General features: G+C 41.3%; 2 protein-coding genes and 1 pseudogene across 5 annotated transcripts; 1 reads left to right on the top strand and 2 right to left on the bottom strand.

The window, feature by feature from the left end:
• Window positions 1–366: 366 nt before the first annotated feature.
• Window positions 367–5,142, bottom strand: LOC136467792 (methionine aminopeptidase 1D, chloroplastic/mitochondrial-like). Of its 4 annotated transcripts, none has more exons than XM_066466575.1 (10): window positions 4,810–5,127; window positions 4,628–4,697; window positions 3,857–4,088; window positions 3,365–3,526; window positions 3,251–3,292; window positions 2,606–2,677; window positions 2,208–2,353; window positions 1,668–1,765; window positions 1,492–1,539; window positions 436–1,204 (listed from the first exon to the last, which is right to left on the bottom strand). In XM_066466575.1, the coding sequence occupies exons 1-10, from the start codon at window positions 4,904–4,906 to the stop codon at window positions 1,059–1,061; spliced, it is 1,113 nt and encodes a 370-aa protein (XP_066322672.1). In that variant the 5' UTR covers window positions 4,907–5,127; the 3' UTR covers window positions 436–1,058. The 4 variants fall into 4 exon arrangements, with proteins under 4 accessions (XP_066322673.1, XP_066322675.1, XP_066322672.1 ...); XM_066466577.1 differs by having other exon boundaries at window positions 446–1,204; window positions 2,274–2,353; window positions 4,810–5,118; XM_066466576.1 differs by lacking the exon at window positions 1,492–1,539 and having other exon boundaries at window positions 367–1,204; window positions 4,810–5,142.
• Window positions 5,143–5,195: 53 nt separating this feature from the next.
• On the top strand, window positions 5,196–11,044 carry LOC136467793 (phenylalanine--tRNA ligase alpha subunit, cytoplasmic-like). The gene is made up of 18 exons (XM_066466579.1): window positions 5,196–5,461; window positions 5,556–5,678; window positions 5,770–5,868; window positions 6,780–6,836; window positions 7,146–7,201; window positions 7,295–7,387; window positions 7,681–7,771; window positions 7,859–7,896; window positions 7,979–8,017; window positions 8,313–8,389; window positions 8,463–8,547; window positions 8,614–8,713; window positions 8,858–8,954; window positions 9,366–9,437; window positions 9,539–9,605; window positions 9,683–9,808; window positions 10,627–10,681; window positions 10,763–11,044. The coding sequence occupies exons 1-18, from the start codon at window positions 5,291–5,293 to the stop codon at window positions 10,811–10,813; spliced, it is 1,497 nt and encodes a 498-aa protein (XP_066322676.1). The 5' UTR covers window positions 5,196–5,290; the 3' UTR covers window positions 10,814–11,044.
• Window positions 11,045–11,566: 522 nt separating this feature from the next.
• On the bottom strand, window positions 11,567–15,339 carry LOC136464562 (cytoplasmic tRNA 2-thiolation protein 1-like; annotated as a pseudogene).
• Between the last annotated feature and the right edge of the window lie 522 nt (window positions 15,340–15,861).

Here is a 15,861-nt window from a genome sequence, read left to right on the forward strand (position 1 = left end):
CGACGTGGTTGCGCGTGCGTCGCACACAGGGCCGGCCGGTCCAGGTCGCCGTCCGCCGGTCGATGGATGGAGCCGCTGAAGCCGAGGCCTCCACGCTACTCTCTCCTCCCCGCCTCGTCGTGGCGCGGCGCGGCGGTCGGTCAATGGCGCGTGCACGCAGCGGCGACGCACGGGGGAGGGGTCGCCGCTCGCTGGTTTCCTACTCGTAGCCATCGCATCGCAGTGTACAGGGAGGAGATCTCACTCTCAGTCCGGCGACGAAGAGGTTCGCGTGAAAAAAAAAAACTACAGAGAAAAAAAAACCGTCAAATAGGATCAGCATTTTATTTTTTAAACAAATATTAGAAACTATCGAAGATGAACTTCTTTTTTTCTCCTAAAATCTTTTTAGGAGTTAGCAAACATAGACTTTTTAAGGAGGAATATTCATGGAACTCTCGGAGACGCTCTAAGTACTTTAGTGCAATCATTGCAACCGTTATTAGTACACATAATCAATTAATTAGTGAGGGCATGTATTCTATATACAAATTGGTGCCTTGTTTAATGTTGGAAGCTTCAGTTAACTTGCCTCAGAAGGTGAACAGAATCTCAGATACAGGCCCGTCATACATGCATAGTACAGAAGAAAGTTAACACTAGGGTTGTACAAGCAACAGCACAGCCAAACCTGATCTGCCATTTTGAGCGACTGACCTGATCAATCACTCACGGAAAAGTGTAAGCCAAGCAAAGGTCCTGTGCTTGGCCTAACAAATGAGGCGAGATATGCCTTTCGGCAATCCCAGCGACCAACCAACTCAAATCAGAACTGTCAGGCCTACTTGCAACCACTCGGCCGCTTGATGACATCTCAACCAAACACCAGTAAAACATACACTCAAATTTAACGTAAAAAATAGTACAATTTCTATACATATATCATTGTGCTGATGAATCGAGATTACAATGTGAGTTTGCCATTTTGCATCAGAGTTTAGTTTGGACCAATTAGTCCCAATAAAAATGCAGGATCTTGCCAGCCGACTATCAGTTGTTCGTTGTTATTTGGCCTTCCATTAACACTGGGTCAATATTTCCGGGCCATCTTCGGTAATGAGTATCGTGTGCTCGAACTGTGCTGACAAGCTGCCGTCTTCTGTCACTGCGGTCCAGTCATCGGACCACATGACAGGGTTTATGCTCCCTATGGTTAGCATGGGCTCTGATGACATAGAATGATAGAAAAGGGGGATGAAGTGAGTTAGCTTGCTGAGTGAATATCAAACACTAGGTGGCAGTAGTGTACAAATATGCTCAAGACTCAAAAGAAAGCTAGTACTTATGTGCAGAACGATGGCAATGACCAAATGCAATGATCTTAGATCAGGGCTGAAAGACCAACAATATAATGTACCTGACTTTATTTAAATGTTATCTCTAGGTTTGACTGTACTGTGCAATTTTAATCACAGGTCAATAGAACAAGGGCAAACTGCGGAGAAGCTGTACCTATCGTAAATGTTTGATTCAACATCATACGGCCCCATTCATTGTTTCCTGCAAATTTCAAAGTCCACGGCACAGATATCACAACCTAATATGGTGCAAAGGGCAACTAGAACCTTGAGATAGTTGGGAGACAAGACATCAAGTAAAAAGATGTTTTGTTAAAGTGGGGAACTCACTGAAATGAAGCACAACAGGCTCAGCATGAAAAACTTTTCCAACTCCATGACCGACAAAATGTCGAACTACACCAAACTTGAACTTGTCTGCATGATCCCTTCAAAGATTGAGTGTTGTAAGAACGGTAGTTGTCAGATTGAAATCATGGAAAAAAACATGTCAATGAATCAATGACATAAGTCTAAAGAAGGAATAAGAGTTCATTTTGATTATCGGATCTGTTACACATACAATTTAAGACAATACAACTTATCGATAACTGTATACTGTTACTTTTTAAATATAAAGATAATAAAAGTATTCCACGCATCTGTTAAAGGGAATTCATTGTTCAGAAATAATCTCTAGCCTAACCACAACTTGCTTAGGCATAAAAGGTTTTATTGTTGCTTCTGCTGTTCATTATGGTCAAGATTCAAGTCATGTTCTGCAATAGATGCACCATAACCAAAATGGTGGAAATATATAGATTTCATTTACAGAAAGTTTGCAAAACTTATTCAGAATCTAATCAAATACTGTAGTTCAAGAATCAGCACCGTAGAAAAGTAATGATGAAAAGATACAAGCTGAAAATCCAGTGATACAGCTTCTCGTTTACATACTGTATAGTTCTACCAATTTGTTTAATCTCCACCCCAGGTGCACAAATTGATATAGCCTTGTCGAGACATTCTCTTGTCACCTGATTAGGAAAAAATACATAAAACTTAGAGTGAATCATCATAGCAAACAATGCTTTTTTGCTAAGAGAAACTCCTGCAAGAATTGCCTTGTAACCAAGAAACTGTACAATGAATAGTACCTTGATCTAACATTCTATCATCAATTAGATCTCTTAAATTTAGATTCACATTCTTCACAATCAGTATTCTCAATTTGATGGTACTTGATTACTTAAAAGTTAAAACTGATCACCAGACACCATGGATATCACCTTAACTAATTTCTTAGCTTCGTCATCAACATCACCACAGAGAAATGTAGCGGATGTATCGCCATGGTAGCCCTGGAATGTGGAAAATAAAATATTATAAAATTGCAATGGAGCATTTCACAAATGCACTGGGCGTAAGTGGATATACATTAAAAGATCAAACTTGCAGCAGTCCATATATCAATAAACAGATGGGACTGAACTGATATGGACATATGCAAAGTTTTGTGTGAAGTGAAAATGAAGAGACGTGCGTGAGAACAAGATATCTCTTGAGAAAATCATTACAAAGTTTATCCAAAAAAAAATCTACAGCATTGATGGCAGTCAAGTAAGCACAGATATTTTCTTCTTGTGATGGAAGCACAAAAGTTTAGCCTACCCCAACTGGCTTGGGACTAAGGATTGTTTACTTCAAGCCCTGGTCTGGGGCTCCATGGCCAGGCAGATCCATCCAATCCCAGGCGTCTAAAATCCGACGGCGGGGATGGGTGCCTGCGCCAGGCACAATTGCCAGGCTTTAAAGCAAACAAGCCCTAAGGCTTTGCTGGTTTTGTTGTTGTTGACTTGTTTGATGGAAGCCAGAAGTTTCAAAGAGAAAAAACAATCGTTTCAGTTGGTAGGAATAAGTTTTGAGTGACTTACATTGAGGTAGACAGTAACATCAATATTGATGATATCTCCATCCTGCCATGAAGAATAATTGTAACTTTTCTGTATGTACTCAAAGTTGTTATCTCTGGATATTGGATGGCTTACCTCAAGGGGACGAGAATCTGGTATCCCATGACAGATGCATTCATTCACTGAAGTGCAGACACTCTTTGGGTATCCACAATAGCCAAGAGGTGAAGGATATGCTCCATTATCAATTATCATTTGGTGCACTGCTTTATCAATCTCATCAGTCGTTATGCCTGGCTGTCAATAAGATAAAAATCATTCTATGGCATTTAAATCTTGCTTATTATAGTGCTACCTATTTCAATATTCCCAGATATAAATGACACTAAACAAATGGAACAACAAGACTTAACTATTGCCCATACCAGAGAAAATGAGAGTGATAATTTACAAGAGAAAATGAGAGTTATTGCCCATAATTTAGTTCTGTCCTATGCCTTAACACTACGGAGGAAACATCAAACATGTGGCCTACTTTAAGAATTGTTGAATGGAATGAGGTTTATCTAGTGGAAACAATAGTTTACTGATTGAAAAGATCAAACTTTATTAACAACATGACATTACCTTTACAAGAGTCCCAGCAAACTTCAAAACCTGTGCAGCAAGCTTTCCAGAAGCTCTCATGCACTCGATCCCTTTCTCATCATGTATTTCAGGTCCATTATTCATACCAGGTCTTTGTTGACGCGAATTGACATATGGAGGCCGTTGTATATGATTGGGAACACTAAGGCGTGGAGATACTTTCCCAGGACGCAGGCGTCTAGGGTTGTTTTCTGGTGCATCATCCCGACTTCTGAGAAAGTTATGTCACGGTAATACGTTTAATTGTGGATCCACATGTGCAATTCAAACATAAATGACACTTAGGCCATGATGTACCCCATAATTTTTGCAAAAAATTTAAGACATGGTCCACATTCCATAAGGTCAGTAGCTTTTTGAAATTTCATAGTGCTTAATTAATCTCAACCTCTGGAAGTACAGCGTATCTAATTCTACAGCAACTGTGTAAGCATTAAATCACTCCTTAGCCTTTTTTTGCCCATGTGTAAACTTAAAACAACACAACGATATTTGTAGAAAGAAAGTCAGTCAGTCACATTAGATTACATCAATCAGGTATGCCTAGACCTGGTCACCTGTTCAGCCTTCAGCTGCAAAATAACTCTATAAACCAGAATTCATGTACTTTGAGTGACAAGTAAAACTAGGAGCAAATTATTGGTTTCATATGCCCAGGAGGAACACTTCAGAGCAGCTTAGATGCTGTACTAGTTATGCAACAAACCAGGAGCAGGAAATATGACCCGTGTGCTGGAAACTAAAGCTCACCTCCTGTTAAATAGGATATCCACCAAGTTGCATAGCGTTCTCGTCGCTTGATACGCCACCCGCCTGCTGCCTGCAAGGAAGAGCCGTCTCAGCGAACTTCTGCTCTGGGCCAACGCGATGAAACCAGGGACACAGCCGTCAGCAGCGGAGTGGCAGTGCGGTAGATGGGGGCGGGCAGGTACCTGGGACAGCGGAGCGGAGGAGGAGCGGCCTGCCGGAGAGCGCGAGGCCGTCGCCGAGGAAGGAGGACAGGAGACGCGGCGACGACAGGCTCGCCATGGGCGGCGGGGCGGAAAGCAACGAGAGAGCTGTTTCCTGTTCGTGGCGTGCGGCTTGTGTGGGTTGGGGCGGGGTGAGGCGGTGAGCGCCTGGCGGGCTGCCGCGCCGGCCAGCCTGCCTCTAGCGCGCGGCGGTTCTCACTATAGTAGTAGGCCGTGGGCTGATTCGGGCCTTAAGGATGGAAGGACTAAGGAACAGCCCGATTGTGCCAGGCCCGTGGAAGCCAAGTTTTTTTTTCGATACTAAAACGTGGAAGCCGAGTAAGCCCACTTTTAAATTGATTCGGGGGCCCGAACCCGCGACTTGCCGAGACGACCCCTTTCCCTTTTGTCATCTGACTATCGGAAGCCTCAGCCGCCGCCGCCGCCGCCGCCGCCTTGCGCCATGGCGGAGAAGTCGCCGGCGGCCGACGTGGAGGCCGGTCTCCTCGCCCACCTCAATTCCGCGGGCGAGGTCCCCGACTCCCGCTCCTTCGCCTCCTCCCTCGGCGTCTCCCACCTCGAACTCAAGGGCGTTATCAAGAGCCTCTCAGCTTTCCGCATCGTCGAAAGCACAGTACGCTCCTCCCGCTCTTTCCACTGTCGAACACCAGGCTTTGTCGCCAACCCCGAGACTTGACGGCGGGGCTCTTGCTTGTACCTTCCCGCAGGACATCATCAAGGAGACATGGGTGCTCACCGAAGAGGCCAAGGGCTACGCCGCCAAGGGCTCCCCCGAGGCACAGCTCGCCGCCGCAATCCCACCGGAGGGCGCCTCCAAGGACGCTCTCAAGGTGAGGTTTTTGTTTCAAGGGATTTATTGTTAGACTTCACTGGAGGGTTTTGCTTTTGCCGGGTACTGATGTGTAGATTTGGTGTGCTTAGGCAAAATTGGGAGATGCTTTCGATGTTGGCATGAAGGCAGCTGCGAGGAACAAGTGGATAGGGTTCGAGAAGGGGAACAAGGACTTAGTCCTTAGGAAGGTATGGATTTGAATTGTTGTGAATGTGCAATGTGGGTATGTAGACAGCTGCAGCAAGCAACTTTATAAGATATATTGTTTGCCGTAGTGATTTTCTCGAATTTCTGTCCATATCTATACCCAAACGATTGAAATATTGTTGTACTATAAGGGCCTGTTTGGACACATGGCTAGTTACTAGTTGGGGCTAAAAATTAGCCCAAATTAGGGGCCTCTTTGGCAGGGCTTCGGCGGCTCCGGCTCCCGCCCCTGTTCACCTGTCGGCCGCCCACGGGCCGACAGGGGGTACTGTTCACCGGAGCCTTTTTTCTCTCTCCTCCTTTCCTCTCTCACAGACACCGCCGGAGCCGGAGAAGCTCGTTTTTCGGGCTCCGCGGCTCCGGCTCCCCCTGGCACCTATCGGCCCGTGGGCGGCCGACAGGTGCGGGAGCCGGAGCCACCGGAGCCCTGCCAAAGAGGCCCTAGATATGGTTGGCTATCTAGTTGGCTAACAACTAGTTGAAGACATGGCTAAAGAATTAGCCCACCTATAGCTCTCCTGTTTGGATGCACTAGAGCTAATTTTAGCAATTAGCTCATGTATCCAAACAGACCCTAAATTTTACTGCACATAATAAGGGCCTGATTGATACAAGTTCTAATTGCTAGCTAGCTAAAATCAGCTCTAAAATGCATCTAAACATGGGCTATTTTTTTAGCTAAGCCTTTAACTAATTGTTAGCAAACTAGCTAGCCAACCTTAGCTAATTTGAGCTAATTTGTAGCCCAACTAGTAACTAGCCCGAGCTCATCCAAACAGGCCCTAAGTATATTGGCTCGAGTTGGCTTGTCCCTGTGTGTTGTGCTTTTATCTGTGGTTCAGCTTCTATCTTAAGATTTCACATCGGCACTTGTGCTTCATTTTTTATTCAGGTTGAGAGCGTAAAGGATGAGTTGCAAGAGCAGCTTAGAAGACTAGAGAATGGGGAGGTTTGTGTACTCTTGGCTCATCATTTGACCCCCTATCCCCATCCTCTCAGCTGCATTGTCAACAGGAATTATTTCATGAACTGTTTGGCCACCGCGCAAATGTTTGTTATACAACTCACTGTGTGATCCTTTTTAGCACATTGGAGCATTGGCATTTACTTCCAAGTATTGTGTACAAACGCAGTTTATATTGTACTAAAAATATTCCTTAAAAAATAGATATTATACTAAAAATACTGTTTGCTATTTTGTCCCTTCATTTTGCTCTGCGTTCTTCCCCTTATAAAAAGGAAAAGCATTTTGATGTAGGCTGTTCCTGATAGAGTGATCGATGATTTGAAGAGAAGGAAACTTATTACGAAAGAGTAAGTACATTGGATCTGAGGAGATGGGTTCCTTTTTGTACTATGTACTAATGTGGTAGTACAGATTTGTTCATATACCTTAATGCTTAACAGGAAATCAATTTGGCACTCTCTAAAGAAGGGGCCTGAGTTTGTTTTAAAGAGAAAAACTTTGGCTACTGATGTGACAACAGAACACCTTAGGAGGTAATTTTATACCATTTTTTCCAAGTTAGTTTGGTGACTGTTTGATCAAATTACTAGTTTGATGTATCTACATATAAAATTAAACATTTCAGGTTGCATTTTAGTTTGCCTGCCTGGTATTCTCTGTTCATCATGTTAATTTGTTATTTTCAATGTGCATTTTTGTAAATCATTGCGATACCACATGATCTGCTTCTGAATGTTTTTATTTGGATCTGGAATGTCTGCTTCATTATCTGGGGAAGTTGTGATATTTTTAATTTTTTATTTCGGAACGACTTTCTGCCTTTTAGTGGTGACTGGAAGGACCTTGAATTCAAAGACTATAATTATGGAGCTCAAGGGCAACCTATAGCCAAAGGTTATGTGCAGCCTTTGATGGAGGTATCTCCTACAGTTTCTGCAATTTTCCATACCACTTTTCTGAGAAAATTGAGAAATTCCATAATATTACTTGTGATTTACTTTCAGGTTCGTGAGGCAATCGAGAACATCTTTATTATGATGGGGTAAATACAAAACAATTTGTTTGTCATATTTGTATTCAGCAAAGTGTTTAAAAAATTATTAATTCATGTATTGTCAGTGCAGATTCACTGAGATGCCAACCAACAATTTTGTTGAAAGCAGGTGTGTCCTTCTAACATTCAAAGAAAACAACCATATACATATAGCACAGCATATGATGACGATGTGCTGCTTTAAGATAAGATGACAATGTGCTTGCTTTAAGATAAGACAAGAAATGCAGCTTTCTACGTGCCACATTTTATTACTAATACTTGTTATCTTTTTCAACAAACTTCTATTTGACATCTCGGCGTGGAATTTCTGGGCCAATATAACATATAGATTATATTATAGCTTGCTGGTTTAAGGGTCCCTATATTCCTAATTTTGCATGTTTTTGCTGCTTCTTTGCCAGCTTCTGGAATTTTGATGCACTGTTTCAGCCTCAACAGCATCCTGCTCGGGATTCACATGATACATTTTTCCTGAAAGGTATGTTTGAGATACTATACAATCTCATAATTGAAGTTGGATGTAGATCTTAGTTGTACATCAAATTTTGCAGCCCCAGCAACTACACAACAGTTGCCTGAGGACTATCTTGAGAAAGTAAAGCAAGTTCATCAGTCTGGTGGTTATGGATCCAAAGGGTATGACAGATATTATTTAGGCACGTTAGCTTAAAAGTTTTGGTTATATAAGATTGTTGTCTGCAGATATGTTTATGACTGGAAACGGGATGAAGCGGAGAAGAATCTTCTCCGTACTCATACAACCGCTGTTTCCACAAGAATGTTATACAAGCTTGCTCAGGAGGTAATTCAGTCAATGTTGTTTACTGTACTTGGAACTTTGGTGATCTTAATTTCTCCAACTTATTGTCAATGGCATTACATTTTTTTCATTTCCTATTGAATGGTTCATGATATTTATCTTTTTATTATGGTTGCCATTGATCAGAAACCTTTTGCTCCAAAGAGATATTACTCCATTGATCGGGTTTTCCGCAATGAAGCTGTTGATCGGACTCATCTTGCTGAATTCCACCAGATAGAGGGTAGTTTTCTGTTTCCTTGCTTATAGTCTATTTGTTATCCCAACACAAAAGGAGTAAACTTTTCTTTCATTGAATGTGGCTAATGTTGCATTTCTCATGAATATCATGTAGGTGCACAAAATTATATTGGTGAGCATATGCACAAACTCAATATCGTCCCTTGAATCGAACCATGGCCCATGTGGGATGTGGGAATTAACTCATCCCTCTTAAGCTGACATAAGCACAATTGGATTTAGTCCAATTAAAAGGTGGACGAAGGGGATGAGGTGATTCCACTTTTTACTTGGGCCATTCAGATTGGATAGGAGATTGAGTTTGTGCATATCTTCACCAATATGCTCTTGTGCACCTGATATTTCCTCTATTTTGTATTATGTAACCATTTTGCCATGCAATGCTTTTTTTCAGGACTTATCTGTGATTATGGTTTGACGCTTGGTGATCTGATTGGTGTATTGGAGGATTTCTTCTCGAGTCTAGGTGATAATTAGTCTGTTTTATCACAATTCATTATATATATATATATATATATCATGCAAAGATTATACCCTTATTGTTGCCATCCCTTTTCTTGTTCTTAGGCATGTCCAAGCTGCGTTTCAAGCCTGCCTACAATCCATATACTGAACCCAGCATGGAAATTTTCAGGTCAGATACAACTCTTGCTCTGCTGGTAGTTTCATTTTATGATCAAACTAGACTCATTTTGCAACTTATTTTTTCAGTTACCATGATGGTTTGAAGAAATGGGTGGAAGTTGGTAATTCAGGCATGTTCAGGCCAGAGATGTTGCTTCCCATGGGACTGCCAGAAGGTGTTAATGTTATTGCATGGGGTCTTTCACTTGAAAGGTAGAACAGTGCTTTCTCACTTTGAGGTTGTGATTTGTCAGATTAAATTGCTTTGCAATATTGTTGATGAACTAAGCAGAAACTATAGTTTGATTTATTTTATGAAATGTCATGCTTCTTTTGAAGTCTTGGATTGGATATAATATGTTTTTTTGTCCCTTTTCTCTGGAGATCGTAAATTATATAACTAGGAGAATACCCTGCCCGTTGCTGTGGGGATTCCAGATAATTTAAAAAGAAATTAGACTATTTATATTTATAGCTATATGAATGAAACTATCTTAAATTAATTTTGGTGAATGGTTTGACACATCGATGTGGACAACTAAATGCATGTTAGTGGATGAAGAGATAACTATTATAATTACATGTGCTAGTTGGCTATAATTGCAAGTTCTAGTGGATTGTTGACGTGGATAGCTTGCATGTTGAGAGAAATCTCTAGTGGGGTTTAGCTTTATAAGAGTATAGGATTATTGCGAAGAGTAAATGTATGGACGGTCCCCAAACTTTGTCCTGGGGTATCATCGAGGTCCCTGAACTCTCAAAATGCATTTTTAGGTCTTCAAACTTGTCCTCAGGTGTAATCCAGTTCCAAAACTGTCATAGTGCGGAGCAGGTCAGGGCCCGTTTGGATCTGGATGGCATTTTAAGAGTTTGAGATGAGACTTAGATGACACTTAAGAACAAGTTTAGGAACCTAAAAAATGCATTTTGAGAGTTTAGGTACCTAAACCCTGGGATAAGTTCGAGAACCGCTTATGTATTTTACTATATTGCAAATATGTATACTCACAATATTCTGTTTCTGAATCCAGACCAACGATGATCCTTTATGGTATCGACAACATAAGGGACCTGTTTGGACCAAAGGTATCTGTGCTATACTGTTGTGACGAAATATTTCCCTGTTAATGAACCCAACTCATGTAACTCATGTTTTGTTCTTTCCAGGTTGATTTCAACCTCATCAAGAGCAACCCACTATGCCGGTTGGGACTGTAGTGACTAGTGCGGTAGAGGGATTCTGAAGCTTGATCACAATGGTCCAAAGATTTTGTTTTCCTTTTGTTGTTGTTGTACTCCCTTGACGTTTAAACACTGATTCATGTACTTTTAACAGAGTCCAAAATGCAATGTAGTATTTCGTGTCATAGGGGAAGCATGTTTATACCAGACTTTTGTATGTATATTTAAGTTTATTATTGCTAGCAAAATAGAATGCTAAATGTTTTTTCTAATTGGTGTACCATGGATCCCTGATTTTTATTGTCCACTTACATCCGTAGGTTTCAAATTGTGGTGTTCAGGGATCGGGAATGTTAATTGTTCTGGGATTTTTAATTGTTATACCGTTGGTAACTGTTGCAGCATGCGCATCGGGGATGAAGCCGCACCCTAAAAAAATCGTGGTGGCATTCGGGGTTGAAAATCTGGATAAAAGCTTCCTTTCTAAGATTTGTATTTGCTCCTTTAACTCTGGAAAATATTTTTTGAAATGGATCAAAATACGAGGAAACTAAACTGCATCTAGTGATCAATTATCTGTTCTAGCGAGCGTATAGAATACTTTACGATGGAAATGTCGTTTCGTGACTAAGCTGGTATCAGGCATCGGAAATGCTGAAGGTGCCTTTCTTTAGCATTTTTCCTAACTCAAACTTAAGAAATTAAAACTTTGAAATGAAACAAATAAAGGCCTGTTTTGATCCCATGAATTGAAACCAATATCTAAAAAGTGCTTCCTATTTCATTACTAGATTACTTTACAATTCTTGTGAACCGCCCAAGAGACATCTAAATGCCATTGGTCAATAATCTGTTCTAGACTTACCCACTGCCATCAAAATGGAAATGTTGTCTTGTGACCGAGCTTATGTATCTCCCAAAGCATGGCAGTTTTCGGGATTAAAGCAAACTAAAGATGACGTCAAAATTGTGGCCAGAGAATTTGTTTTGGTTCGCAACTGCAGACTGAAGTCAGATAAAACAATGACTAGAAGAAAATCCACTAAATGACCAATGACTATCAAAATTTATTACAATTTTGGAGCAAAATAGCAGTAGAGATCTAGAAATCAAAGTTCCCATGTTTCCCTTGTAGACTCGATGTATTCCTCTCTGAACGTTTGGTGCGTTGCTTACCATCACTTTCAGCTCCAGCACCTGCTTTGGTCCTTCCAATGCCTAGTTTCGGCAAGCCTCGATTCAATCCATCCAGCAAGACGCATGCTTTGCATAATTTCTGACCCAACAGAAGTTCATCAAATTCAGTTACTTCCACAGAAAATGTTAAGGATTTATAAGATATATATAACAACGGCAAAATCATGCAGTTCGAATTATTGGGTAAACAATTAGTATATGCCGTGCATACAAAGCAAAGGACCCGTGGCACATTGTCGTGTTTCGAATAGGTTAGGGAGTAAACAAGGCGTCTTGAAGCACTAATGAATGTCTAAGCTATTTCAATGGAACTATTCTTCACTGTGTGGACTGTTCTTCAAATATACTATTTGCTTATGAAGTACCTTAGCAGAAGCAGAGTGTTTGACTATTCATGTTCCATATGCATAAAAAGAATTCAATTGATTTCATGACAATACCTGACTAGAAATGTAGCCACATCGTTCACACGTTCCTTGCTCGGGCATCCTTCTTGTTGTGGAGATTCTGAAATTTTCGCCAGATTTTATGATGTCTAGTATAGCTCTAGGCCTGCAACATTGATTGTCTACTGAGCCAAGGCTACTGAAAGAACATGCAGACATCAATTGAATATATGGAGAAATTTCATTATTTACCTCATTCTTTCTAAATCTTTAATAAATTCACGAGCAAAACCACGGTATGCATTTGGTGAATAGATGCCTGGATCATGATATAACCAAATTAATCCTATTCTCAATTCAATTCTAACAGAATCGTGGCACAGGTCAATAAAATTAATAGATTTGTGGTATATGTTACATCAAGTATGGAGGAATGAAGTTGAGCTGAAGTGTACTTAAGCGTATGGTATTAGTGTAAGAAAACACAGCATAACGTATAGATGCTAGAGCAGACAGTGATGATTGACCTATATTTTGATTTTAAGTACCATCCTAGCATCTTCTAATATTGGAATAAAGTGATCTCCTTCAATGTGGAAAAAAATGAAAAGAATTGAACAGAAAAGGAACCAGACATTACATTCTGTGGAAAAGTAATCCAGCTTTTTGAAGTATGCATACGTGTCATACAGTTAAGGATTTAAAATATACTTGAATAAAGTCAGTGTAGTAAAAAATGAAATGAAAATATAAGATATTTCATAGACAGGATATATGACAATCTCCTTCTCATAGGTGTATTTGAAAGGCTTGCATCTCGGTATTGGCCCATCTTCACCAGTAGTTATAAAGGTACATCTACTTAACCTATAAAGGAGCAACAAATCATCACAAAATGAACCAAAAGTATAAAAACTAAACTCTGGAAACAGCATGTCCTGTACCAACATATACCTTGCAATATCACCACGCAGAATGTTCAGCAAGGACAGTTTCTGCATGTCATCTGCATTATGCCCAGTTACAATCTTATCAGCTTTCAGGAGAGCAGCACCTCGATCTAATGCCTACATAGAAAAGAATTGTCTGTGAAGATGGAGTAAAGAACTAAAGTTAGATGTGAAAGGCTTGCAGGTAAAGACTACCTGACGTCGAAAAACACCACAGAAAGTACAATTGTTTTTTAGACCAATTGCTTTCACAATATTATCCATTGTCCAGCCATACAAATCTTTATAGGAAACAATCTTCAGTGGCAAGCCATACTGCAACAAGGGAATAGTAGAACTTACTGAATTTAAATAGAACACAGTAAAACATTGACAGTCAAAGGTTCCAGAAAACTGAGCGAGTGTTTCTGTGAGCGGGGACCTGTATTTCATTCCTTTTAACAGTTTCTAGTGAGTCGTCTCTATATCCTGTGATTCCTTCATCGACGGATAAAAGGAACAAATCAAGACCATAGTTGTGATGACGGTTTAACTCTGATAACACATATGCAAGCACGGTTGAATCTGCATTACAGAAATAAAAGAAATATTGGAATCAGCAGGAAGATCAAGCATATTTAAACAAGAAAGAAGCATGTGGACATGTGGACATGTGGTATTTAACTATAAATGCATTAAAAGAACTCTCCTTTGTACTGTGGCTAAACTCAAATGGCACAGTAATAACTACTATGAATGGTTTAATAATGCTCATGAATCATGATAGAATGGCACTTAACCTATGAAACCTTATACTGAATACTGAATTGATCAAAGACACAGCCATAAGGCTCCAAAGAAGACGGCAACCACCTTCCATATTGCTGTGTAGTTTAGTAGTTATTTCCAGAAGAGAATAGACATGTATTATGAAACATATGTATATATTTAAATTTTTAAAATGTACAGAACTGAAAAGTAAGATGTGCATTGCCATAAATAGTACTATCTGCTACTTCTTTACCAACTGATGGCATGTCCAAATATGGACTTACCTTTTCCACCAGAAGCTCCCGATTGCCACAAGCTCACCAGCTTTAAACAAAGAATTCTCGACAATAGTTTGATGAATTTCGTCCTCAAAGACGATATAGAAGCATTCCCTACAGATCTAAAAGAAAGAATCTAAGCAATGTTTTAAATAAACATCAGGATGTCATCATAAGGACATCCATGGCATCCACATAAGCACCCCTTTAAAGAAATCTAAGCTCATCACTGTATTCACTAACATCCACAAAACGAGATGTCACCATAAGGATAGAATGTACACGTTCAAAGGAACACAAATATACAGGAATCGCACAAGCTGTGTAAATAAAACATCGTATAAACAAAAATCTTAACAAAAAAAAACTCATAACAATTACACCAAAGGACACCATTTCTTCACCCCCACTTTGCAGAACTACAGCAGAAACCGATGACCTAACCTAAAATTATTACAATTAAGCTATCCCCCAAGTAAATTGAAATTCACTATAACATCACAACAAATTACAACGGAAGAGTGACGATGGCGAGGGCAGGCGCACCTGTTCTAGGGTTTTGGGCCGCTTCAGCGCGGCCTTCCTCTCGCCGCACCTCACGCAGAGGCGACTCCCCGCCCTTGCCGGCGGCAGCCTGGCGCCGTCAGCGCCGGGGCCGTCCATGGAGGGGGGTTGAAACCGAGGTCGCCGCGCCTGCGAGAACCTTCCGGAAGAGACAGGCAAACGCACCGTTGATTTCCGATTGGAGGGATGAAGATAGCTCGACACGTAGGTGTGCGCGCTACGGCGCAGGCGATTGCTCGTGCTACGCCGCTGGATGCTGAGGTGGCCTTGGTCGTGCTACGTCGAACTGAGACGGGAGCTTCGGCCTGGTTCCAAGATACGGGCAGCGGCGAAGTGGCGGCGCCGGGAGGGAGAGGGGAGGTGATCCGAGCGGCGGTTTGGGGAAAGGCGCGAACAGTCAAGTGGGCTCCGGCTTTGGGCTTTTCACCCAAATAGGACCGATTTGTGACGGCCAAGATTGAACTGGATTCCGGCTTGCCCTGAATCCCTGATGGGCTGATGGGTCTTCATGGATTGCGACCCAGTCTAGTTTTCTTCCAGAAAAGCCTTCTCTCGAGCCTGACATTGTTATGCAAGACCGTATTGCTTCACGTCACGTGCTATCCTCGTACCCTACTGCTCTACGAACTCTCTCTTTTTGTTGCACATTGCACATAAAGAGTGCAAGTGTTACCGTTACAATTTGCACAGGGGAAGTTGCTAGTAGCAAATGTCAATTATTATTCACAGCATCTTTTGCACAAATTGTGAAAAGGTCGTTGCTTTTATCCGGCCGGTCACTCGGACACATGTAGCTTTTTCCTATCACCGGGGCGAAAAAGGAGGGAATATTTCGTTTCTACTCATCCACCCCTATCATGGAGGAAATCATGGCATGGCACCTTTGCGCGATCCATCGTCTCCCCACTAATCAAACTCTCTTTGAGCACCTTTTCCTCCTTTTTACCCGTGTCTCTCTC

The sequence above is a fragment of the Miscanthus floridulus genome, chromosome 7, assembly GCF_019320115.1.
Source record: "Miscanthus floridulus cultivar M001 chromosome 7, ASM1932011v1, whole genome shotgun sequence".
NCBI lineage: Eukaryota > Viridiplantae > Streptophyta > Magnoliopsida > Poales > Poaceae > Miscanthus > Miscanthus floridulus.

Bases quoted from the DNA above. Each gene is read 5' to 3' on its own strand.
- LOC136467793 (XM_066466579.1), top strand. From the start codon at position 5,291: ATGGCGGAGAAGTCGCCGGCGGCCGACGTGGAGGCCGGTCTCCTCGCC. The intron at 9,438-9,538 runs GTGATAATTAGT...TCTTGTTCTTAG, and splicing joins GGATTTCTTCTCGAGTCTAG to GCATGTCCAAGCTGCGTTTC. The intron at 9,809-10,626 runs GTAGAACAGTGC...TTCTGAATCCAG, and splicing joins TGGGGTCTTTCACTTGAAAG to ACCAACGATGATCCTTTATG.
- LOC136467792 (XM_066466575.1), bottom strand. From the start codon at position 4,906: ATGGCGAGCCTGTCGTCGCCGCGTCTCCTGTCCTCCTTCCTCGGCGAC. The intron at 4,698-4,809 runs GTACCTGCCCGC...TCTTCCTTGCAG, and splicing joins CCTCCGCTCCGCTGTCCCAG to GCAGCAGGCGGGTGGCGTAT. The intron at 3,293-3,364 runs GTAAGCCATCCA...TCTTCATGGCAG, and splicing joins CAGATTCTCGTCCCCTTGAG to GATGGAGATATCATCAATAT.